At 41.2% G+C, this 27518-nt stretch overlaps 1 protein-coding gene across 3 annotated transcripts in view; it reads right to left on the bottom strand.

Annotated features, from left to right (window-relative positions):
* LOC124615979 overlaps window positions 1-27518 on the bottom strand; it is a 121201-nt gene that overhangs the window by 30690 nt on the left and 62993 nt on the right. For all 3 annotated transcript variants that reach the window (XM_047144182.1, XM_047144184.1, XM_047144183.1), the window contains one exon: window positions 7055-7149. In XM_047144182.1, the coding sequence (XP_047000138.1) occupies window positions 7055-7149 (95 nt within the window). The remainder of the gene's footprint in view (window positions 1-7054; window positions 7150-27518) is intronic.

A 27518-nucleotide genomic window follows, 5' to 3' on the forward strand; every position in this document is an offset into this window, starting at 1 on the left:
ATGCTCACAGAAGTGAATGATACTCAGAGATACTTACAGCGAAGAGGACCTGGACTTGATTAATGTGTTCAAAAGTGAATGATCTGACTCCATCTTGTGAGGAGAAGTGATTCTCTTGTCACAAAAGCAGATGAGAGAACCATGCTGGTATGCAATATATTTGATATTTCAACAGAAAGAAGATTTGGAAGACGGAAGAATATGTCGGGTGAGAAAGGTATCAACTCTATGGTTAAATTCAATTTAAGAAACACGTCGGGAATACCTTGAGGCAGTAGATAAACTAACATCAGAATTTTTAAACAAATGTACGTTACAAATTAATATACTTGATGAACTATTTGCCTTCCTTCAAATTCGGACACTACTGGATACAAAATGAGATTAATTCATTGTTCAAAACATTCAGCTTTTCTGTGAAAAATATTCCGAACTGAATGTTTCTAAAGGACATAGAATGAAATGCCACATTTCTTTATTTCAAGAAAATCATCCATGAGTGTACAACTTTGCATGAACAGCTTTAGAATTACTAAGCTTGGTAACTAAGTAGGGGATACAAGGGAGTTTAATTAACATTGTTGTGCTACTAAAAACTTTTGTAGAATCATTGTGCCAAATGCTGCTTGTGAAAGAAGTTTTTCCAAATTAAAGCTAATGAAGACGTACTGAGATCAATTATGAGCCAAGAAAGATTAAGTAACCTTGCAATTTTATCTATTGAAAGAAAAAATAAATGTAAATGTTAACCACTTAATTGAACAACTTGGAAGAATAAAATCTGTTTTCCTTTTGTTATAGTTGTCTTAGTACCTGTATAATATTGCAGTCTCAAAGTAAATATTAATGACCTCAGAGAATTAATTCGATTTTATAATTGTCTGTTTAGAAAATAAATGGTTATAAAACTTATGAGGGGTGCAATATTTTAAATTGCCCCAGGTGCTCAAACACCACAGTACACTGTGAAGGCCTTTTTCTGTATCGGTTAACACAGCAATGGCATATGGTAGGTATCCGATAGAGTTTATTAATTTTAAGTACTCTTACTTGTTTTGAGATCTACAAATGCCTACATTTGGTTTTTTTTTTTTTTTTTTTTTTTTTTTTTTTAGGGATGCAGCAACTAAGTGGCACCCAAAGGGATCTTCAACATTGTACAAAATGTTGACACTGCTGGATGTAGACTTCACACAGCCAATGGCTGGTGAAAGAAGAAGATGCCCAAAGCTTTCCTTAGAACGTCAAAGAGCCAACGGCTGGTGAAATATGACGACGTCAGAAGCTTTCTTTAAGCACTATGGCCTGTGTTAATTAAACAATGTAAAACTGTTTCAAAATGATGAATGAAATGACGATGTTCAGTTCTTACTGAGATCTGTATCACTGAAGTTCTCCGACAGCCACACTTACAGAAATGTGTATGTTAAATTACTTATGTGGCAGTAACTTGTATATAGTATACCAGAATAGAAAGTTTTGTCTCTTAGGAAAAGAAGATGAAAGTGTTTATGGAATGAATTATTTTGGAAAATATTAAACGCTATTTATTTATACTGAGATGTGTTTGAAGCTCATGTATAGGATTTTTTTTTCTGGATAATAATTTAATATCCATTATGATGCTAAAGAAAAGTACTGTTTGACCTATGACTCAGCTAAATCACGAAAACTTGTTATAAACTGTGAATATTGAAATATATGGACAGTAAATGGAATATCACTGAAAACTACCAGCAATCAGTTTTATTATTCAGAAAGTGTCTGAAGTGATCAAGGATTATGCAAAACAATTTTTCCTACTTGAGAATTTATTAACACCAGTCAGACATAATTGCACTTGCTGATCTTTGTGTTAATTGTAATCCTTGGTCAGCGTAGTAACCAAAATAAATTGATTAAGGGAATCTGATTTAATTCACGTAATTACTTTTGGAAGATAATTTTTTGATGTACAAACACTATCCAGTGCCCACAATTCGAAGGCTGGAACAGAACAGAACAGAATAAGCTACTGTACCATAGTATCCCTACAATCAGATTGTGACATGACCAGGCTGAGATAATACCTCAACACCACTGTCGCTAAGTACTCACTCTTGTACACTGGATGAATACAACCTGGGCGATTTGCATGCCTTGAGTTAAGCTGCTTCAAGACATACACGCAGTTTCTAACTTTAGTATTTGTGTTATTGTGATAAGCCTTTAAAATAACTTCTGAATGAGTAGATTACAACAGCATTTTAAATTTTTTAGGTCGGTCAGTAATTATAGGAAATAAGGAAAATGAAATTACGTTGCCCCTGGAACCTCGAAGATAGGCAACCTGAAACTGACTGGGTGACCGTTGTAGCCGTACCATACACACATACAATTCCTGTCTGCCTACAGCAACACTCTTATTGAATTCCAGGTGTTGTTAATTCCTTCCCTGGATGGGAACAACTGTTTGTACATGGACAGCTTACGGAGCGTCTTTACAGATTTCAAGTTCTCCAAAGACCCACCAAAGCCAAAGTTTTGAGAAGAGTCCCAAATACCAGAGCAAGCCTAATATAAACTGGTTTATGATAGATATCCCAGAGCTTGTCCATTAGCAACTGCTTCACCTCGACAGTCAGCATGAAGCTTAAAAGAAAACAAATTGCTGCAGGAAATGACAGCTGTTTTGTTTTCATTCCTGTTTATTCTGGAACAAAATTTTCAAAACTGCCAAGAGTGTCAAGAAAATAAAATACACACTTTCAGCTACAGAATTAATTTTACATTTAGTTATTCAGCTGATAGTGTCTGCAAGTGCACTAAAACTTCTGCGAAACTTTAACCTCAATGTCTGCTGTACCTTCAACTGTTTCTGCGAACATCAGTAGGCAAGTAACTAAGTGTAAAATCTGTTGTGTAGCTAAAAGCATGTACACATTTTCTTGCTACTCTTGGTATTTTTGAAAATGATGTTGCACAGTGAAGAGCAATAAAACCAAACAAAAATAAGGTTGTTTCCTGAAGTAGTTTGTTTCTTTGTAACTTGCACATACCAGTAACAACTGTAAAAAAATTATCATCAACTTGGAAGGCATTACCAAGAGGAATATACAGTAGAACCCCTCTAATCCGTCACCTTCGGGACCGGGACCATGGTCGGAACGAAAAAAATGTCGGATTATACGAAAAATCTAATATTTATTCCAAAAATAACAAAAAATTAAACGCTTTAAGAACTAAAAGACATCTTCAGCAATATAAAAAGATGTTTTTTACACAATGTTAAAAAATATATTTTAGTTAAAAGTCTGCACACACCATAATGTATGTATGTGTGTATTGGTTTTAAAAGGAAAAACGACAAACAAATTACAGTACTGTACTGAATAACGTATGAACGATGTATACTGTAAAATAAAAAATGTTTGTATCACTGTATATTAAAAAAAATTGTTACAAAGAAATAAACTACTGTATGTATACACTAAGAAATGATTATACTGGATGCATCGTTTTTACAGTAAAAACGAAAACAGATTACTTGGAAAAAAAGTAAGTGATACATTTTTGTTTAGCAGATGTTATTCTAGATTTAGCTTCAGTGTCCCTTCATTTTTTTTATCCACAAAACATCCATTGGAGTTGAAGTTTGATTCTGCTCGATGAATTTAAGGGTGATGTCAAAATCGTTTTTTGCATCGTTGTGTGAAATCTAGGTGGGGGTTCGTCTTCACCGTCCGAGACCTCACTCACAATTTCCTGGCTAACAGCGGTAACAATCTGGTCGTCATTGAGCTCTTCCGAGTTTGTAGATCTTTAACGATTTCCAGTGCGTCGTCGTTTTGCTCATCTTTGGTATGCTCATTTTCAGTCATAACTTGTGGCAAAAGCTTACGCCACGATTTCTGCAGTGTGTCAGGGTTCAGTTCATCCCATGCTGCAGCGATTGCGTAGATAGCATCTTTGATGCTCTGGGATTTCATTGCCTCAAATATCTTAAGACCTCCTTCAGATTTTTCCAAGATTGAGCTGATATACTTTCTGCGATATCGTCTTTTTAACCATTCGATAACACCCTGATCCATTGGTTGGATGAGTGAGGTCACATTAGGAGGCAGAAAGAGAGCTTTTATGTCCCCTTTCACCAAATATTCCTCAGATGGATGTGATGGTGCGTTATCCAACAGCAGTAGAGCATGAACAGGAAGATTTTTTTTGCTTGAAGTCTTTTTCGACCGATGGCATAAACTCGTCGAAAAACCAGAATTTAAAAAGGTTGCAGTCCACCCAAGCAGATTTTTGATTGCAGTAATAAACCGGGAAGGAAGGTAAGTTTAGATTTTTGAATGCCCTTGGCTTCTTAGATTTGCCAATGACGAACAAGGGGAGCTTTTGGGTACCATCTGCGTCGTTAAAAGGAATGACTGTTATTCTATCTTTTATATGTTTCGTTCCTACCACAGTTTCATTTGAAGCTGCGAGTGTTTTTGTTGGCAACATTTTAAAGTTCAGCCCTGTCTTGTCGATGTTACACACTTGGCAGGGTAACAGTTCATTTTCTTCCACTATTTCTTGAAACTTAACAGAAAACTCCTTAGCAACTGCGGCATCGGCAGATAGTTTTTCACAAGAAATAGAAACAAATCGGACACCATGATGAGTTTTCCAACGATCAATCCAGCCTTCACTGGCAGGCAAATTTACTTTCAGCTTCCAGTTTTTTGTGCAAAACTATCGCTTTTTCTTTGAGAATTGGCCTAGATATAGGAGTTCCTTTCATTCTTTCTTGACAAAACCACATCCACAATGCAACATCAAGCAGTTCAAGTTTAGACTTTTTTAATGTTCTGCGATTCTTCAGAGTGTTTTTACCATCAATCGTACCTGTATAGGATTCAATGTCTTTCCGATTCTTCCTCCAGTCCTTAATTGTCATTGTTGTTGTTGTGGTCTTCAGTCCTGAGACTGTCTTAATTGTCGTAACACCTACAATCAGTTCCTTTGCAATTTTTTGGAGCGATTCTCCTTCGTCCAGTCTTTGTAGCACTGCTAATTTTTCATTTAGTGAAAAAGTTACATGTTTACGTTTGAATCCAGACATGTTGAAAAACAGACAACTGTACACACAATGAATCTACAGTAATAAGTACTGTAGAGAACACGGAATAAAGCAAACGACATTTTTTAATCCCAACAAAAGATAAAACTGCACAATAACATACAGTATAACAATATGCACAGCAATAGACACCGCTACAATGGACCGACAGGCGTCCAGTCAGTGACAAGTCGGCACAGTCTCGCGAGCCTGAGCATGGTCGGACTAACTGGACTGACGGACCATCCAAGGTCGGATTAGAAGGGTTCTGCTGTATATATTTTCTACATAAAACTGAAAAACATACAGACCATAACAGAAATCTCATCATCATCTGCATGAACATCAAGACATCACATGAAGTAAAATATTAGATACACTAAAAAACGAATTACAGGCCAATGCTCACTTTAAACACAAAACTGTGGTTAATAAACACTGTATGTGGCACAAATGTAACTGTTCTTTACAAACATTTTATCAAGTCTTCCCTAAATCCTGAAAGAACATCAGAAGTTGCACATGAATTTTTACAGTTACTACTGTCACGAAACTTTATTAGGCCTAGCCCTACAAAGCATTTATGTGCTCATGCTTACCATGCACAGACTAACTATTTGAGAAAGGGTTAGTGTAATGACTACCTGGAACTGCTACAGCCAAAAGGTGCAATAAGTGCCAAGAATTTTTAACTAGTACAGTGTTTCCTGGGTTGACAAGGGATCCATCATTCTATCACTCTTTTTAGTCTCACATTTAAACACTCAGCTGTCAAACATAACACAGTTGCATAGAGAATGGCGTACAAATAATCACTTTGCACTTTTTACCCTACAGTTTTGGTCATTTTGAACCTTTCCAAGATCAGTTGTTTTAGTTGTAAGGTAAGGTAAAAACATGTTTTTAAAAAAAAATTGAAGTGATATGCTTGGGATGCGTGATTCAAACCAACAGATTGTTATCATTTACAAAAATGCAACACGGAAGTCTCATTTGTGTGGCAACTCAAGTCTAAAATGCATCTCTAACAAAGCAATTTCTTAAATTCATTACCTAAAACATGAACAAGACTCGAGTTGTACAGAATACATATGTAAATGACTTGTCCATATACATAAATGTCCTGATTGATTCACTGACTCTTCAATGCCCAGCCCAAACCACTAAAAGACAGAAATTTGGGGAGGCACTGATCTTAATTGTAGGCATAATTTTAGAAGTGACTTTTCAAAATCTCTAACTTAAGGAGATGAAATAGGGGATGAAAGGATTTTTGAAAAATGTAGCTATTAAGGTAATTCTGAAACTAGAACTATGACAATTATTTGGTTTCTCAGTCAGAAATAAAAAAAAATAAAAAACATGTTTCGCTCATTTTTGAAAATGTAACTCCTAAGGGGATGAAATAGTGGGTGACTTTTTAAAAAACAAATCATTATTGAAGAACTAACAATTAAAGCATTTTTAAGGCTGCTCCGATAAAATTGGTATTTGATTTCTTGATTAGAAAGTTTTAAAAAATGTGTGTTTCAGTGTTTCTGAATATTCAAGGCAAAAGAGGATGGTATAGGGGATGAATATCATGAAAGTATTTTTTGGGTTCAAATTAATGATATGGGTTCAAATTGTTGGGATCAAACGTAATAATGAAAGTATTTTGTTATTTTGGTTAGAAATAAAGAAATGTGTGTTAGGGGACGAAAGTTTCCACGAAAATACCACTGCAATAACAAAGACCTCTGAATCCAGCTAACAGAATTGCTTGTTGGTCAGAATTACACTCAGAAAAGGGCATGCTTCTATGGCCTTAATTATAATTAGACCATACAGCCTACACAAGCAAAGCAGCAGGCACTATTTTGTCAACTATATAACAGCTATCATTATCTATGTATAAGATAGTCACTTGTATGACAGGCACGTGAAAATTTGTAGCATGAAGTTTCTTTGATGACTGTAAAGTCTACTCACATTGCTTTTTGCCTTGAAATTCCTTTCCTGCATGGACTGATCATTATATTCGGCATAGGGGTCAAATGTTGAATTATTCTGTGACTGACTATTATCTGAAACAAGACATACACAACTACTAAAACAAAGCATGAAACAATAAAGCAGTATTGCACAAAAATGATCACAGTTACAATATAGGACAGTCATTCAATAAATAATGTAACTATTTATTTTTTATAGTTGTTTATACATATAGGAAAATTCCCTTTTGGCGGTTTAACTCTGATGTTTCTTCTGTGTGTGAACAAAGTTTCAAACAATTCCAACAGATGGATGACCATATGAACCCTCAAAATGGTGTCTACGGAAGACACTCATTACAAGTAACTTGCTGCGTTTGAATTGTTTGTTGCAGAAAAAGAAACTATGGTGAACATCCATAAATGTTTGTGTAGAGTTATGATACAGTTAATAGGAGCACTGTTGGGTGGTGGGTAGAGAGAATAAATAGCCAGGGAATATGGTTACTGAACTCCGTGTCAGCCACAGTTGGGACATCCTGCCAAAGTCACCAGTCCTGACACTATCTGTGAGCAGTGGAAATGCATGTGCAATGACTTAGACTCTTAGATAGCCAACGGTGTGCTCAAGATGGGTTTCACAAACGCTCACAACAGACAACAAGAAAAGCCATTTCATTTGAACTGTTGGAGCCATTTTTTGCTGGTAAAGCCATGATGGTTGTCGTTTGGGAGAGCAATGGTGTCATCCTTGGGGATGTGTTGCCAAAAGCATTAACCATTAATTTTGCGGCATATCTGAAGACTGAAGAAACTCCTGAACCATTTCCGGGGTTATAAGTCTGATGAGCACTGAGAATCTTGCTCAAATATGACAATGCACACCCACACACAAGTCTCTGAACCAAAGTACCCATCGCCAAATTGGCTTGGACATCACTGCCTCATCCGAACGATGATGATGATGATGAAATTAATGCAGTGAAAGCATGGCTACAACCAGAGAACAAGAGCTTTTACCAATACAGAACACATGCTCTTACACAACACTGGCATACAACCATAGAATATAGAATGACTACACCGGAAAATAGTACATGAAAGGAAGTGCTGGTTGATACCATCACCAATTATAACTTTTAAGGATAAATCTGTTCCGAGGAAAAACTGTGCAGCATTATTTGTTGAACAAATCTGACATAATTATGTGATTGCACAACGTTTATGAAGTTTTACTCATTTCTCGAAACATAACTTCTACTGACTAAAGTTCAGAAGAGCAGGTTAAATGTGATGTTGGGGTCCAACAACAAGGCTTGTGTGACATGTGATCTTTCTTTGTTATTCGATCAGTGAAGTGTTTGGTCCTCGGGTGAAAAAATATTTGCTCGAGATGAATCTGCGTCGCATCATGTCACGTCTTGCTTATTATGGATAACGCACTTGCCCTTTCTCCAGCTCTACAAGAGCACTTTCTTGAAGAATTTCAATTCATCAAGATCCAATTACAGTCTCCCAACACACTCTGTTACTCCAGTCTATGGACCAGCAGATTATTTCTAACTTTAAAAAGAGCTACACTAAAGCACTCTGAGCATTGCTTTGAATTGACTAAAGCTACCAATCTCACTCTGAGAGAGTTTTGAAAATACCACTTCAACATCATTGCCTGCGTCAAGATGATTGAGAAGGCGTGGGACGGGATTACCAAGAGAACTCTCACTTCTGCTTGGAAGAAGCTTTGGCCTGAGTGTGTTGACAAATGTGACCGAGGCATCTGAGTCAGTACCTGTAGAACTTGTCAATGAGACTGTGTCTTTGGTCAAGAGCATGGGACTAGAAATGGGTAACAATGATATCGATGAGCTTGTGGCAGATCACAGACAAGAAATAACCACTGAAGAGCTTATGAGGTTGCAGTGTGTTTCGCAGCAGGAAGTAGAGAAGAGTAGTTCTTCACAGTAGGGAGGAGGAGGAGGAGGAGGAGGAGGAGGAGGAGGAAACAGCAAAGCAGCAATCTTCAAGTGCAATAAGAGAAATGCTGAAAGCATGGGATTCTGTTGCATCGTACATTGAAAATAATCACTCATATAAAGCAGTGGATATGCACACTAGAAATTTAATTGATGATATTGCTGTGTCGCACTTTCACCAAGTGTTGAAGCGTATTTTTCAATTACACCTTAAACAGTGTAAGCTGTATGAAGTATTCCAACAAGATGGAACAACAGCTCAAACATCCAACCAAAGTATGGCCCACATCATGAATGTGTTCCCTGAAGACACCCCCCCACCCCCTCCCCATGGAAACTAGCCGTTCTTCATTTCAGAGAAAAATGCAATAATTAGCCATGAAGTCCTCCATGTGACATTTGTCCCCTATATCTGAAGTTGTACCACTAACTAAACCACTGGTTATTAATAGCATTGTAAAACAGGACTGCTGGTCAGCATTTTCAGGAGAGAAAATATTTAGTACTTAGTACTACTGACCCATACATAAAAGTTCACAAAAATATACAAATTTTCAGAAATATTAGTTCATCCTTCAGAGAGGAAAGAGGTGTCGGCACCTCCCTTTATCTTTGCCTTCATCATTCTCACAAAAAGTGGGATCTGAGTAATATCTACACTTCATTTTACCCTTTCCCATCCTATACCTCTTTTCTCCAGAAGGACGGACCTGTTGTTGTTGTGGTGGTCCTCAGTCCTGAGACTGGTTTGATGCAGCTCTCCATGCTAATCTATCCTGTGCAAGCTCCTTCATCTCCCAGTACCTACTGCAACCTACATCCTTCTGAATCTGCTTAAAGTATTCATCTCTTGGTCTCCCTCTACGATTTTTACCCTCCACGCTGCCCTCCAATACTAAATTTGTGATCCCTTGATGCCTCAGGACATGTCCTACCAGCCGATCCCTTCTTCTAGTCAAGTTGTACCACAAACTTCTCTTCTCCCCAATCCTATTCAATACCTCCTCATTAGTTACGTGATCTACCCACCTAATCTTCAACATTCTTCTGTAGCACCACATTTCGAAAGCTTCTATTCTCTTCTTGTCCAAACTATTTATTGTCCATGTTTCACTTCCATACATGGCTACACTCCATACAAATACTTTCAGAAACGACTTCCTGACACTTAAATCTATACTCGATGTTAATAAACTTCTCTTCTTCAGAAACACTTTCCTTGCCATTGCCAGTCTACATTTTATATCCTCTCTACTTCGACCATCATCAGTTATTTTGCTCCCCAAATAGCAAAACTCCTTTACTACTTTAAGTGTCTCATTTCCTAATCTAATTCCCTCAGCATCATCCGACTTAATTCGACTACATTCCATTATCCTTGTTTTGCTTTTGTTGATGTTCATCTTATATCCTCCTTTCAAGACACTGTCCATTCCATTCAACTGCTCTTCCAAGTCCTCTGCTGTCTCTGACAGAATTACTATGTCATCGGCGAACCGCTAAGTTTTTACTTCTTCTCCATGAATTTTAATACCTACTCCGAATTTTTCTTTTGTTTCCTTTACTGCTTGCTCAATATTCAGATTGAATAACATCGGGGAGAGGCTACAACCCTGTCTCACTCCCTTCCCAACCACTGCTTCCCTTTCATGTCCCTTGACTCTTATAACTGCCATCTGGTTTCTGTACAAATTGTAAATAGCCTTTTGCTCCCTGTATTTTACCCCTGCCACCTTCAGAATTTGAAAGAGAGTATTCCAGTCAACATTGTCAAAAGCTTTCTCTAAGTCTACAAACGCTAGAAACGTAGGTTTGCCTTTCCTTAATCTTTCTTCTAAGATAAGTCGTAAGGTCAGTATTGCCTCACGTGTCCCAACATTTCTACGGAATCCAAACTGACCTTACCTGAGGTCGGCTTCTATCAGTTTTTCCATTCGTCTGTAAATAATTTGTGTTAGTATTTTGCAGCTGTGACTTATTAAACTGATAGTTCGGTAATTTTCACATCTGTCAACACCTGCTTTCTTTGGGATTGGAATTATTATATTCTTCTTGAAGTCTGAGGGTATTTCGCCTGTCAGGTACATCTTGCTCACCAGATGGTAGAGTTTTGTCAGGACTGGCTCTCCCAAGGCCGCCAGTAGTTCTAATGTTGTCTACTCCCGGGGCCTTGTTTCGACTCAGGTCTTTCAGTGCTCTGTCAAACTCTTCACGCAGTATCTTATCTCTCATTTCATCTTCCTCTTCCATTTCCATAATATTGTCCTCTAGTACATCGCCCTTGCATAGATCCTCTATATACTCCTTCCACCTTTCTGCTTTTCCCTCTTTGCTTAGAACTGGGTTTCCATCTGAGCTCTTGATATTCATACAAGTGGTTCTCTTTTCTCCAAAGGTCTCTCTCATTTTCCTGTAGGCATTATCTATCTTACCCCTAGTGAGATAAGCCTCCACATCCTTGCATTTGTCCTCTAGCCATGCCTGCTTAGCCATTTTTCACTTCCTGTCGATCTCATTTTTGAAATGTTTTTATTCCTTTTTGCCTGCTTCATTTACTGCATTTTTGTATTTTCTCCTTTCATCAATTAAATTCAATATTTCTTCTGTTACCCAAGGATTTCTACTAGCCCTCGTCTTTTTACCTACTTGATCCTCTGCTGCCTTCACTACTTCATCCCTCAGAGCTACCCATTCTTCTTCTACTGTATTTCTTTCCCCCATTCTTGTCAATTGTTCCCTTATGCTCTCCCTGAAACTCTGTACAACCTCTGGTTTAGTCAGTTTATCCAGGTCCCACCTCCTTAAATTCCTACCTAACAGTTCTGAAAGCTAGGAGACTTTCATATGCTTTTTTATGTGCCTATCAGCAGCACTAAAAATCTCACCACCTGAAGACGAGTACTAGTCAGCTATTTGGCTTCATGATTTTATATAGTTTTCTCTCTCTCTCTCTCTCTCTCTCTCTCTCTCTTTCTCTTTTTACTTTTGATACAAGCAAATCCTTGCTTATTTAGACATAAAACTGACAAATTACACAAGGCACACGTGAGACTGGAAGAAAGGTCGTAATTGATCAGACAGATGCAAAGGTACAAGGAAATACCTTTAAACTGATAATGAATTCTAATGTGTAAACTATTTTCATATGTAAATTCATGCTTCCCATAACGGAAAAATGTTCAAATGGAATGTAGATTTATATATAGCAAATACTTGTATTTATGTATTTATTTTACCCGCACAAATGAAGGTCAGACTATATTTTATAAAGTTCTTTTTGCCAATACTGAGACACTACAAATAAAAATTGAACTTAGCAAAAACAGGTTCAGTTTTAACATAGATAACATCTGTAAAAATATAAATCCTATTACCAGTAATGTCCTAACAGACACAGCAACTAAGTTTGCCTGGTTACATCAACATCAATGGAAAGTGCAATTTCTTTATCCTTTGAATATTTGTTGAGAAAATATGATGAAACAAAATTTAGTTTGAAGGTACAATGCTTGAGAATTCAACAGTGTCCTCTCAAACACAAACACTCCAAGTTGTCATTCAAGATATTATTACAGGATCAACAATTTTGCCAAATATTGTGGAAACAAAATAAACAGTCGCATTTGGCAGGTGTAGTGGCTGGAGTTACACAAGTTTGCACTTTTTTCATCAGTGGCTGCAATTAAGTATACACAAAGTTCACAATAACCTGCCAAAATTGCAATAAATTTTTTTTTCTCCATCATAGATACAAATATTCCATTAAGTACAAAAATTATGAATGTTAAAACAATCCCAACATACAAATACACAGTTTGCTGCAGAAGTGCTTTATGGAGAAGGGCCATGTGACATGAGCACAACAATATTTTCAATCACTGTTGGAAAAAGCCACCTTATACATAGCTGACATGAGTAATCTCTTATGCAGCCATATCCTGATTTGCATTCCTTCCTGGACACATGATGAACTTGTCTTCTCTGTGAGAAATAATTCTAATGTTACATCGCTGATTCATTTATGTGTTGGGTTGCTCTCTCAAGTGTTGAATTCCACCTTTATCTGTATAATGATACTTTCTCTTTTGAGAGAGATGCAAAGCCCCGATCTTCATGATTTTCCAGTTATGACCAAGTAACAAGCAATATTTTGCATTCTACATTAGAAAAATAGTAAGTTGCTTAAAAGAATGTTTACTTTAAGAACGGTCTCTTTCTTGACAGATGTAATCAATGGTGAGATCTCGTCAAAAATATTAAGAAGGAAATGGAACTGATGACTAAAGGGGAGAATACCTACGAACTGCTTTTTCAAATTTCCTTTGGAAGGTAGTACCCAAATGACTTGCTGTATTTCAGTGTCTATTACTTTCGAATGCCTACAATGGCTAACGTCACTCAGAATATGAGATTAAGGGATAAGGGATGCAGGCAAGCACTTTGTAATAGCAACAGCCTAATTGTAAGTTTCAAACTACCTAATATTAATAAGATGCTACTGACAATAAGGTTAAAGAAAGGTTACAAAGCAATTAAAAAGAAGGTGGAAAGATCTGGGAACATGGAAAGGGATTATGAGGAAGGTAAAAAAGTAAGGAAATGGATGTTGGGATGAACAAAAGATAAGAAGAAAGTGTAAACAAAATGAGTGATGATAGATGAAAAAGTGAGTGGACAGCAAGTGAAGGAAAGAAGGAACAATAAGGGTTTGACATCTCGTTGGCAACAAGCTCAAATCGAGGAAAAACACTGGCTGTGTTCTTTGAAAGAAACCACCTGTCACACACCTTAAGCAAATTAAGTGAGAGACAGTTTGTTGATTTCAGTCTGTGGTAGCACAGTATTCCAACACAGATAATATTCTCATATCCAATAATTTTTGTTGGTCAACTAAAGGACCTTGTAAATGATCAAACTTGTTTGTCAATTAGTATACAGATGTACCAACAAAGTTAGTCCAATTTAAACTCACTTTTGAAGCAGCTGTCATATTGTGGCTAAGTATTTTGACACTACTGAGAATGGCTACTGACTACCAATGCAGACAAAGAATTTCTTGTCATGAAGATAAAAAAGGGGGGGGGGGGGGGGGGGGGGGGCGCTTATGCAGGAAAGGTTAAAACACCGATAGCTATATCCACGAAAATCTCAAAAATGCTCATAAAATACCACAATGTGTGGACGAATTGGAGAGATTCAGCTTTTTTATTTTATTGTACTGGATGTTGTACATGAAATATTTATTTTTCTTCTTAATGTTTCTCTGTATAATATTTTGCTGGGAAAGATACACCACCTCTACCATTCTGGTAATTGTCAGTACCCTCGATTTTATCTCTACACTCTTTTGATCATAGTTTCTACAGCTGTGAAAACTTACAACACAGAGAGATACACAATTTCTCGCTAAACACCGGCAAAAATACATCAATAAAAACAATGCCCGACATCCTGTCAAACTGGCCGTCAGTCAAAATCTCTCTCTCTCAAACACAGTTTATGTTCAACAAACAAGTAAAACAAAGCTACACAGTGCCAAATCATTTGATCATTTACAGGGGTCTTAACTCTCAAATTTCATCCCCAGAATTCTAAATGGGAAAATCCATCACTACTTTCCCTGAGAGAATCAGTGTCCTTATAAAGAGGCGTCCAATATCTTGTAAAACAGTACACTATTCAATGTAACAACAAAAGATCTGACCTGAACACTTGTATTACCACTAACATTTGGATCAAAGCACTTCTGAGCTTTGCAGATTGGCAATGGTTCTCTAAAACTCATGTGACTCTCATAGTGAATTTGGTCTATACTATTACTAGTTTTCCCCTTTTTATCTTCTCACACTTCTCCCTCAGTAAGTTTTCTCTTTCCACTTCTCATTCCTCCCCTCCCCCCTCTTCATTTCCATTTTTCACCAGGTATCTTCTTCTTCTCCTTCTCCTTCTCCTCCTCCTCCTCCTCCTTTTTCAACTTCCTACAGTAGATTAGCAGTGGAGTACAAAAGCAATGTGCACGAAGGCATATGAAAGGATACACACCTTTTCGTAATTTAGATATTGTGGGAAATTGTACAATAAGGTCTTATTCAAAACATTTCAGTGCCCTCTAGGCATAAGTGGTTGTTCAACAATTTACAACTGAAGTATGATGAGGGAAGAAACATTATAAAGGATTTTCAAGAAGGTGCCTTGAATTAATGTATGACTTTTCTAGAATTCATGAAGATCATCAACAGAAAAACATTTTAGTTACTGCAAACAATGTGACATTTGCAACAATAATTTACATCAAATACGTAAGGTGTTTAGGAGTGCTTCAAAAAGTGGTTCAACACTTAATTTCAGATTTTTACAAATTTCTGGGAAGATAAAGTAATTAACTGCAATTCAGAAAAATGAAATTTGTTTTGCAATACATTCCAATAAAAGTTCCCTCATACGATAAACAACATGCAACAAGCTGAAATAACGATTTGAAGGTGTGCCCAAAATCGATAGAAAGCATGCTGCCCTTTTTCTGTCTGCGATACACATACAATGGACTGAGTAATGTCTCAGAAGTCATTTTTTTGTTCTACACAATGCAGCATCTGCATAAGAGTGCAAAGAATTACTGATGACATGAATAACTACAGTTGGTCAGCAAAACTAGAATTCCAGGATGGAAAGCAAATAAAATTTAATGTATTGTGCAAAATTAGCATAGCAGAAAAAATATACATATGATTACATTATTAAGTGATTTGAGGTTACACCTGGCATGAAATTTAGTACAGAGAACTGCTACCTCTATGAGCAACAACAGCTTTAACCCAGCTTGGATGACAGAAATGGAGATGTCATTCAGTGCTGGCTGGCTGGTTGGTTTGTGGGACTAAAGGGACCAGACTGCAACGGTCATCGGTCCCTTGCTCCAAAACTTAAAAACTACCACGCAGAGTAAAAAAAACAGATAATAGAGACAAGAGACAACACAGGACAAGGAAAACTCAGACAAAGAACAGACATAACAAATTAAAATCACACGGAATGTGGCGTTGGTTGGCCAACCATAGAATAAAAAAGGAAAAGCCAACCACCGAGAACACATTAAAAACTCAGTTTAAAACTGTAGGCCAAAGGCCAGAATCAACACAAAACAATAAAATAAAACAAACACTCAAATTAAATGATAAAAACCCCCTGCCCAAATAAAACGTAAAACTAAGCCAGCCATAGCAGGGTCATCAGTTAAAAGGGCAGGGAGCGTATCAGGCAGCGCAAATGTCTGTCTGACCACAGCTTAAAGGGGGCAGGCCAACAAAATGTGGGCCACTGTCAAAGCCGCCACGCAGCGACACAAGAGGAGGGTCCTCCCGACGCAGTAAGTAACTGTGTGTCAGCCGGGAGTGGCCAATGCGGAGCCGACAAAGAACGACTGAGTCCCTGCGGAGTAGCGCGCATGGATGACCGCCACACAGTCATCGTCTCCTTAATGGCACGGAGTTTATTGGGCGTGATCCGATCGCGCCATTCAGCGTCCCAAACCGCAAAAACTTTTCGGCGGAGGACTGCTCACAAATCAGTCTCTGGGAGGCCAATGTCCATAGATGGTTTACTGATGGCCTCTTTCGCCAGGCGGTTAACATATTCATTGCCCGGGATACCGACATGACCGGGGTCCACACAAAGACCACAGAGTTGCCGCAACGGGCAAGAATATGCAGGGACTCCTGGATAGCCATCACCAGACGAGAATGAGGGAAACACTGGGAATGAGGGAAACACTGGTTGAGAGCTCGTAAACCGCTCACGAAGGACTCACCTGAGCAGGAGCGGATATACTCTAGGGCACGAAAGATTGCGATCAGCTCAGCAGTGTAAACGCTGCAGCCAGCCGGCAATGAACGTTGTTCAGAATGGTCCCCTAGAGTAAGCGCATAACCGACACGACCAGCAACCATCGAGCCGTCAGTGTACGCAATGCCAGAGCCCAGATACATTGCAAGGAGGGAAAGAAAGCGGTGGCGGAAGGCCTCCGGAGGGACTGAGTCCTTCGGGCCCTGTGCCAATTCCAGCTGAAGGCGAGGGCGGGGCACACACCATGGGGGTGTACGCAGAGGTGCCCTGAAAGGAGGCGGAAGAAGTAAGGCCCCAAGCCCGGAGAGAAGCTCTCGGACGCGGACCGCGATCGTACTGCCAGCCCTGGGTCGACATTCTGGAAGATGGGACGTGCGACTCTGGGAATAGTAGCCGACAGTGAGGATGCTCGGGCAAGCTGAAAACATGGGCAGCATAAGCGGCCAGCAAACGTTGGCGCCGTAACCGCAGTGGAGGGACACCTGCCTCTACTAGTATGCTGTCCACAGGGCTGGTATACGGAAAGCACCAGTGGCAAGGCGTATCCCGCTGTTGAGGATTGGGTCCAGCACCTGCAATGCAGATGGGGATGCTGAGCCATAAGCCAGGCTCCCATAATCCAGACGGGACTGGATTAACGCCTGGTAGAGCCGTAACAGGGTAGATCGGTCGGCGCCCCAGCAGGTGTGGCTCAAGCATCTCAGAGCATTTAGATGCCGCCAACACGCCTGTTTAAGCTGCCGAATATGAGGCAGCCAAGTCAGCCGGGCATCAAAAACTACACCCAAAAACCTGTGGGTCTCCACCACAGCAAGGAGTTCGTCGGCAATATAAAGCCGCGGCTCAGGATGGACCGTTCGGCGCCGGCAGAAACGCATAACGCGGGTCTTGGCAGCCGAAAACTGAAAACCATGCGCTACAGCCCAAGACTGCGCTTTGTGGATAGCACCCTGTAGCTGACGTTCAACAGCTGCAATGCCAGTAGAGCTGTAGTAAAGGCAGAAGTCATCAGCATACAGGGAAGTGGAGACAGAATTTCCCACCGCTGCAGTGAGCCCGTTTATTGCGATTAAAAACAGGCAGACACTGAGGACAGATCCCTGCGGTACCCCATTCTCCTGGACTCGGGAGGAACTATGAGAGGCCGCGACTTGCACACGGAAGGTACGACACGACAGAAAATTTCGGATAAAGATCGGCAGAGGGCCCCGAAGACCCCATCCATGAAGCGTAGAAAGTACGTGATGACGTCATGTCGTATCGTACGCCTTCCGCATGTCGAAAAAGACAGCGACCAGGTGCTGATGGCGGGCAAAGGCAGTATGGATGGCCAACTCCAGACTCACCAGATTGTCGGTGGCGGAGCGGCCTTTACGGAACCCACCCTGAGACGGAGCCAGAAGGCCCGAGACTCCAGTACCCAATTCAAGCGCCGGCTCACCATCCGTCCGAGAAGCTTGCAAAGAACGTTGGTGAGGCTAATGGGGCGGTAGCTGTCCACCTCCAAAGGGCTCTTGCCCAGTTTCAAAACGGAGATGACAATGCTTTCCTGCCATTGCGACGGAAACTCACCCTCGACCCAGAGATGGTTGTAAACGTTGAGGAGGCGTCGCTTGCAGTCCACTGAAAGGTGTTTCAGCATCTGACAGTGAATGCGATCTGGCCCAGGAGCGGTATCAAGGCAAGCGGCAAGGGCGCTGTGAAATTCCCACTCAGTGAATGGAGCATTGTAGGATTCAGAATGGTGTGTGCGAAAAGAAAGACTCAAACGTTCCATCCGCTCTTTAATGGAGTGGAAGGCCAGTGGGTAATTGGAAGAAGCGGAACTAAGAGCAAAATGCTCTGCCAAGCTGTTGGCAATTTCGTCGGAGTCTGTACAAACTGCTCCATTCAGTGAGAGCGCAGTGACGCTGACAGGAGTCCGATAGCCATAGAGGCGTCGGATCTTGGCCCAGACCTGCGATGGAGAGACATGGAGGCCAATGGTGGACACATACCGCTCCCAGCACTCCTGCTTGCTTTGGCAGATAAGGCGGCGGGCCCGCGCACGCAGCCGTTTGAAGGTGATGAGGTGTTCAATGCAGGGATGTCGCTTGTGACGCTGTAGCGCCTGCCGGCGATCTTTAATCGCCTCAGCGATCTCAGGCCACCACCAAGGCACAGTCCGCCGCCGAGGGGACCCAGAACTGAGAATGGCAGATTCTGCGGCAGTAACGACGCTGGTGGTGACTGAGTGAACCACCGCATCAATGTCGTCACTAGAGGGAGGCTCAATAGCGGCAATGGAGGAGAACAAGTCCCAGTCAGCCTTATTCATAGCCCATCTGCTGGGGCTCCCAGAAGAGTGACGCCGTGGCAGCGACAGAAAGATTGGAAAATGGTCACTACCACACAGGTCGTCATGCACACTCCATTGGACAGACAGTAAGAGGCTAGGGCTACAGATCGATAGGTCAATGGCGGAGTATGTGCCATGCGCCACACTGAAGTGTGTGGAGGCACCATCATTTAAAATCGAGAGATTGAGCTGCGCCAATAAATGCTCAACGGTGGTGCCTCGACCTGTTGCCACTGACCCACCCCACAGAGCGTTATGGGCGATAAAGTCGCCCAGTAACAAAAAAAGGTGGCGGCAATTGGGCTATCAGTGCAGCCAGGACATGCTGCGCGACACCACCATCCGGTGGGAGGTAAAGACTGCAGACAGTAACAGCCTGTGGCGTCCACACCCGAACAGCAACAGCCTCTAAAGCTGTATGTAGAGGGACAGACTCGCTGTGAAGAGAGTTAAGGACATATATGCAGATGCCACCAGACACCCTTTCATAAGCTGCCCGGTTCTTATAATAACCCCGATAGCCATGGAGGGCGGAGGTTCGCATTGCTGGAAACCAAGTTTCCTGAAGTGCAATGCAGAAGAAAGGGTGAAGGCTGATAAGTTGGCGGAGCTCAGCTAGATGGTGGAAGAAACCGCTGCAGTTCCACTGGAGGATGGTATTGTCCATGTCTGAGAAAGGCGTGACAGGACTGGGAAGGCAGATTACGCCGCTGGGTCACCTGCTGCCTCCGAATGAGCACCTGTGCTAGTGCTTTCCATGGCGTCTGAGGGACTGGCGAGATCGAGGTCCTCAGCGGACGCCAGAATCTCCACCTCGTCCTCAGATGCAGTGCTTGTAGGAAGCGGTGGGATGGGTGCCACCGCAATGTCGTTAGCTTGGGGACTTTCTTCTTCTTCTGTTTCTCTCGCTGTGCCTTCGGTGGTTCAGGCTTGGAAGGCTTCACTGGGTCAGTCTCAGGGACGGACAACGACCGTGAGGCCCTACGACCAGGGATTGGTGGTTGTTTCAGCCACTTGCGGATGTCCGCTTTTCCACTGGTCGGAACTTGCGAAGGTAGGTCCCCAAGGAACCCCTTCCTGGCGAGAGTAGCCGAAGAAGTCTTACTCTTCTCCGGCTGGAAAGAGGGAACTGATTTCCCCGATGGTTGGGGGGGGTGTTGCTCCTGAAGAAGATGGAGCAGGAGCAACAGGGAGTGAACTGCCCCCCACAACCAAGGAGGCCGGTGGATTCTGACAGATCTTAGAGCCAATGATAAGTGACGATGGGAGAACCATTGTTGCAACAGCAGCGTAGGTCGACGTCATTGCCACAGGATGGAGCCGCTCATACTTCCGTTTAGCCTCGGTGTAGGTCAGGCGGTCCAGGGTCTCATATTCCATTATCTTTCGTTCCTTCTGGAATATCCTACAGTCCGGCGAGCAGGGGGAATGGTGTTCTCCGCAGTTAACACAGATGGGAGGCGGAGCACATGGTGTATTGGGATGCGAAGGACGTCCACAATCTCGACATGTGATGCCGGAAGTACAGCGAGATGACATGTGCCCAAACTTCCAGCATTTAAAACACCGCATCGGAGGAGGGATATATGGCTTCACATCACAGCGGTAAACCATCACCTTGACCTTTTCGGGTAAAACATCACCTTCGAAGGCCAAGATGAAGGCACCGGTGGCTACCTGATTATCCCTCGGACCCCGATGGACGTGCCGGACGAAGTGAACACCTCATCGTTCTAGATTGGCGCGTAGTTCATCGTCGGACTGCAGAAGAAGATCCCTGTGGAATATAATACCCTGGACCATGTTTAAACTCTTATGGGGAGTGATGGTGACGGAAACATCCCCCAACCTGTCGCAAGTGAGCAACCTCCGTGACTGGGCAGAGGATGCTGTTTTGATGAGAACTGACCCAGAGCGCATTTTGGACAAGCCCTCCACCTCCCCGAACTTGTCCTCTAAATGCTCCACAAAAAACTGGGGCTTGGTCGACATAAATGATTCCCCATCTACTCGCGTACACACGAGGTACCGGGGTGAATAATCTCCACTGCCTTCTTTGGACAAACGTTCCTCCCATGGAGAGGCCAGGGAGGGAAATGATCTCTCATCAAATTTCTTTCCATTGAGGTTAGACCTCGATCGCTTAGAGACTGCTGGTGGAGGCCCACCAGCGAGAGATGATGTACCACGCTTCACTGCGGGTCATCCGCCCTGATGCCACCCACTCCGACCAGGGGCTCTCCCCACGGGCGCCACCCAGCCGCAGCAAAGACCACCTGGCAGGATGGCCTTTGCCGGGAGTCCCGATGCCCCAAAGGGATAGGCATCTACTCCTCGGCATACGTTGGGAGGTAGCAGCTCAGGCATCAGCAGTGCGATGCCTGTGTAGTCAGGGGGCTACCACCAAGAGGGTACATGACGACCCCACCACAACGGACTGGCTACTGTGCTGGACATCGGGTGTCGAAATATCCATGTACATCACAAGGGCAAAGATGGAAGTGCACAATGGAGGGAAGGGATGCTATCCGGAACACACTGCAACGGATGTGGCTGGAAGCTCGATGTCATGAAAATATCAGGTGTGCCAGATATTAGGGCAAGATGGATGTAAGATGCACCACATAAGGTGTCCTTCCCCAAAAGGTATGTACTAACGGTAAAATTTGGAAATAGAGTGGTCAAACCCCTCAGGGGACCATCACATTAAAGGCCGAAACAGTTGAGACTCCTTTTAGTCGCCTCTTACGACAGGCAGGAATACCGCGGGCCTATTCTTACCCCCGAACCCGCAGGGGGGCATTCAGTGCTGCTTCAACTCTGTGCTCATCAATCATATGAATTGGCAAGAATGGTGTACCAATATCTCAGAAATCCACAATCAGAAGTTTTCAATGGATGGGAGGTGTGTAGAACGTAAAGGCCAGGGCAACACTGTAACACCCTCTATACTGTAGTTTTGAATAGTTCAGGCAACATGCAGACTTACATTTTTTTTCAAAAGGTAACATAACAGACATCTCCAAGACAGGGCACAGCCACAGACCTCAACACTTCAGAAATATATTGCTGCTGTCAAAATTACCAGCTATGCAAACCAAAGGTGATCGTGCTGTGTACCTAATGCACCTCCACACCATCAGGCCAGGTGCTGGATCCGTATGACGATTACGAATGCAATCTGGCAATGTTCATTCTCCTTGGATACTCCACAGATCGATACATCAATCGTGATGCTGTACACACAACCAAGATTTGTCTTGAAATATGACGTGGTGCCACTCGTGTGTCCAATGTTGTCACTGGCACCCTAGTCGGCACACCACTCTCTGCTGTTGCGTCAAGTCGATGTGCTGGCAGTCTTGTGCTCCAGATGTCATCGTCCTGTCTACCTACAAACAAGCCCATTTCTGTTGAGCGAAATGATACGGCTCTAATGCCCTGTGAGGTCAAGCAGACACTGTATCTTTCTCCTCAGGCACTAGTTATAGTGTCACTGAGATCCTGCATAGCTCTGAGGATGGCTTTCCTAAGCCATTGCTTCCATTTCTCTTGACAGTCAATGAGATCCCTACCATCAACAGGAGTAGCAGTATCTTAGAATGATAAACTGCAGTTTCCATAGGCCAGGATCCTGCTGCTGTCAAATTCCGGCATTCGCATAGATCTCTCAAACAAACAATATTCAAATGTTATTTATAAATAAAGAATCCCACAAAATAATCTTTCCTTGCACAGATAATGTTGATGGCACCACTTCTACCTACTTTGCACAGTTTTACTGAAATGCTCATTTAAATATACAAGCAAGTTTACAGTTAACGCCAGATTGACATTTGTTGCCTTTCATCTTCATCTTCATGATGTTGCAGTTTTAATGGCCAGAAGCGTAAATATCTTACAAGCATAGAATTCAAAGAACACTGTCCTTTTAATTGTAGGATATTGTTAATTACTTGGATGCACAGCGTATGTGGAACTTCTTCATCATTATCAACAGCAGCTGCCATATTACACCTTCTGGATCGATGTCTCTTCAAGCCATTTCATACTTATGCATATAACGGATACTCCAGGTTTTCTAATATAATTTTCCAATTGGTAATTTTCTTGTGTTTTCTTACACTTTACAATCTAGCAAAAAACTAGGAAAACTTTGCCTCATCTGCTGGTTATTGGGAGAAATGTAATTAGTGTAAGGCTGCTCTTATTTCCCTCTATCAATATGATGATGGTTGAGATTGCCATTTTAATAGCAATTAATGCACATTCCAGTGGTTACATTCAAATTTGTTTCCAATGAGCACATCTGCACTTAGGAATTATCTTCCGTGAACAAGAGCAGACTTATGATTTTCAACTTCAGTGCCCTTTACTGTGAATCAAAAAATGTCAGTCTGTATGCTGTTTGAGTAATTTGTATGACAATTACGACAAATGCAGGAAAGTCATAGCTGAACTTCTTATCAACAGTAGGTCTTCAAATGGAGAATAATCAGGTTTTCACAAACATTGGAGTACAACTCGAGCTTTAATAAGGGTAACGGACAGACTTACAAATGTATAGCCAAGAGGCAATTATTACATATAGGGTGATTAAAAAAGAGGCACAGATTTCACTCGTTTACTAGAGAGAAACTATGAAAGACAAACACACTGGCCATGTCACTGGATAGAGGAAGGTTCAAAGTTTTATTGTCACACAGATACTATACCATACATTACGTGATGTTCAAGAAACATTGAAATGGTTGTCCATTTCATTTCATTCCACACACAAATAAAAAGGTCCTTGTTTACTAAATTGATGGCTTCAATAATTTGATTTCTCAGTTCTTGAAAAATAGCTGCTACAGGTGGGACAAAAACTGTCTTTTCAGTAACCACACAAAAAAATACTGCGAGGTGTGAGGTCTGGTGACATGAGAAGGCAAAAGCAATGAACAAGATCTTGTTGTCCACCTCTTCAAACGTTGGGGGATGATGGCATTAGGATACGTCACTACTCAACGTGAAAGTGTGGTGGTGGAATGTTATGCATAATACTGAAATTGCTGGAATCTTCATGAACTTGAGGAAACGACCAATTCTGCAGCATGTTCAGGTATGATATTACTGTCACAGTCTCCTCCATGAAGAGGGAAGATCCAGAAACCTTGTGAACAGAAATGGCTCTAAACACTTCCAGTTTCGGTGAGTCTCTCATGTTCAACGACAATGCCAAGATTTTGTGAGCACCAAATTCTTAATTATGGCAGTTTACTTTACCCAATATAGGAAATGTCGATTCATCAGAAATGAAGAGCCATTCAGAAATTGTGTCCTCTGCCATATCCTGGAGAATTGAAATGCAAAATTCGTACCTTCTGTTACGGTCACCAGGATGCAATAACTGCAACGTCTAATGCTTCATATGCAGGCATCATTTCAGAACATACCACACCACTGATTGAGGAAGCTGAAGTTGATGGCCTGCCTGTCTTGTGGACTCGAGAGGGTTGCATGTGAACTCTTCTCAGATACACTCAACATTTTCATCAGACGTGCACGGCTGATCAGTGCTCTTTCCTTTGCATATGCAATGAACTGCTGGTGCACAAGCGGCTTCTTGCTCAATCGACAGCAGTAAGCATGTTGCACTTGAACAGTGGATTAACTTTGTGCAAATTCTGACACACAAAATGATTTCCCTTGTGGTGAAGTTGCTATATTGCAACAAACAGCTGGGCAGCTGTATCAAACCTCTGAACTTTCCTCTATCCAGTGAGATGCACAATGTGTGTGTATCTTTTATAGTTTGTCTGTAATAAACAACTGAAATCTTACTTCTTACACTTTAGCAAAGCCTCTGACTCTGTCATCTTCAATATTTTACTTGCAAAATTTAGAAGCTTAAATTTCTCTCCAAGTGCTGTGCAAAGGTTTTATCTATACGTGACGTCTCAGAAACAGTGCCTCCTATCCAGCACCATAAAACCGCAATAGAGACAAGTAGTATCAAGTGTCCCTAAGGATTTGGTATTAGGCCCGATTTGCTTTTCATTGTATGTCAATGACGTTTCATCAGGTCCATCCTCCTTCAAATACCACAATAGAGACAAGTAGTATCAAGTGTCCCTAAGGATTTGGTATTAGGCCCTATTTGCTTTTCATTGTATGTCAATAACGTTTCATCAGGTCCATCGTCCTTTAAATACCGTATGTATGCTGATGACCTTAGGATATAACTAAAGTGCAAAACCAGTAAATTCGAAGGCAACTACCAAGATTTTTCATGCAGATTTTGTGCACTATCAAAATGGGCACAGAATATAGGGTTAGAGCTCAACCTAATGAAGAATCAAGTGGTCCTGGTTGGCCACTAGCCCAAAATGTCGGGAAGCCCAACAATCAACATAAATTTATCTCCTTTGGCAAAGAGTCTAAAAGTAATAATACATGAAAAGCTAAACTTGGTTGAGTGCAAAGCTACAAAGTGCTACAATGCATCAGCATATGTTCACGCCCTGCAAAAACATAAGAAGCTCTTTACTTTTAATCTGAAAAAGAAAGTTGTACAAATGCCTGTACTTCCAACTGTTGATTACAGTGATGTTATTTTACAAGGCCTTTATCAGGAAAGCTCACAATGCCTGGGGCAGTTCGTAAACACCTGCATTCGATATATCTGCAACAACTGAATCTGATCATATATATTTCACCATCTTATGCACAACTACTCTGCTAGTCTTGTCAAATTACACATTACCTCATCTCTCTCCTTGAGCTCATTGCTCTTGTCTGAATAACACAGCAGAACACTCATTCCCACCAGAGCAAAACTCTTTTTTGGTCCATTCCATCACTCACCCACTTTCTGTAAGTCATTTTCAGTAGCAGGAACCGAACTCTGGAATGACCTTCCTCATTATAACAGAGAAAAATGCAAGAGTAATATCTGACTTTGCTTCTGTACATACTATTTACTCTCAGCACAACTAAGAATCCTTCTTTCCTACCACACCATAATTTACCGAAGCTCTTATCTGGTGCAGCTTGGTTAAATTTTTCTATCTCATAAATCATTCTCAGAAAATACCAATTTTGAGTACCCATGAATACATTTTGCATGTGGTATCATCATCATCATCATCATCATCATCATCATCATCATCATCATCATCATCGGCAGTAGTAGTTTTAATGTTATTAATACCATTTTATTACTATATCATACTGAAATTGTCTTAAGTAATAATGTTATTTAAAAAATGCTGTCTTTGTGAAAGCCTGGCCTCATATAAGAAAAAGACCCTAATCTGATTAGGTTAAATAAACGTGTTCTGTTGGAAAAGGGTGTGGGAAGGACTACAGCTTTATCAAAAGCTTCATCCCGACATAAAACCAATGGAAAATATTTTTAAGAATAGCTGGCTGGACAGGGCTTAGAGAGAGAGAGAGAGAGAGAGAGAGAGAGAGAGAGAGAGAGAGAGAGAGAGAGAGAGAGAGGGGGGGGAGGGGGGGGGGGGGCAGCTGGACACACTGACACTTGCTGTGCGGACAAGTACAACCAAAGTGTATTCTAATATTCCACTTTTCACTGTGACTATTGGCAATATTGCCCTCTCACCTCCTGAAGGGAAACAGTGGCTACTACGTCTATCTATACACAATGCTACAGTTTTCTGAAATGAATTTTTCTTGTAAATAAGAAGCTTAAGATTAATGTAAAAACAATTATGTTGTCATATTTTTCACAGAGAGAGTATTATAAAATAGCTCACTACACAATTGCAAAAGATTGTAATTATATTCATATTTATCATCAGTCAGAATACAAACAAATAAATAATTTTTGAAAATAATGTAATTAATTGGTTAGATAAGAAATCTATTCACCAAATGGTGCCAGAAGAAAAAAATAAAAGTTATGGAAATGCGCAAGCTTTCAGAGACTGTAGCTCCTACTTCTGTGACAACCCCCACTGTAAGACTTGTCCCACGCACCCTCCTACTGCCACCTATACCACCCTTTGTTAACCAAGTCATCAGTTCAAATGAGTGGGCAGAGAGACAGGTTGTATACTGGCAACATAAATATTTTGCAATGTTGTGCTCTACAACATGAGTCATGACCTTTGTGCCTATTTCACTGTTAAGTGCCATCTGGGTGCTTTCTCCTGCCACCAGTTTCTCAAAACTCTGCAAGTGGCAAATGGTATTACAACATGTGCTTGGATCTCACCATCCACCTGGTCTAAATTTATGTTAATTTCTTTGGTCTCAGTCAGTAATTATTCATTTTCTTCACTCCCTTTCAGTTTTCTATA

This window comes from Schistocerca americana, chromosome 5 (assembly GCF_021461395.2).
Source record: "Schistocerca americana isolate TAMUIC-IGC-003095 chromosome 5, iqSchAmer2.1, whole genome shotgun sequence".
Lineage (NCBI taxonomy): Eukaryota > Metazoa > Arthropoda > Insecta > Orthoptera > Acrididae > Schistocerca > Schistocerca americana.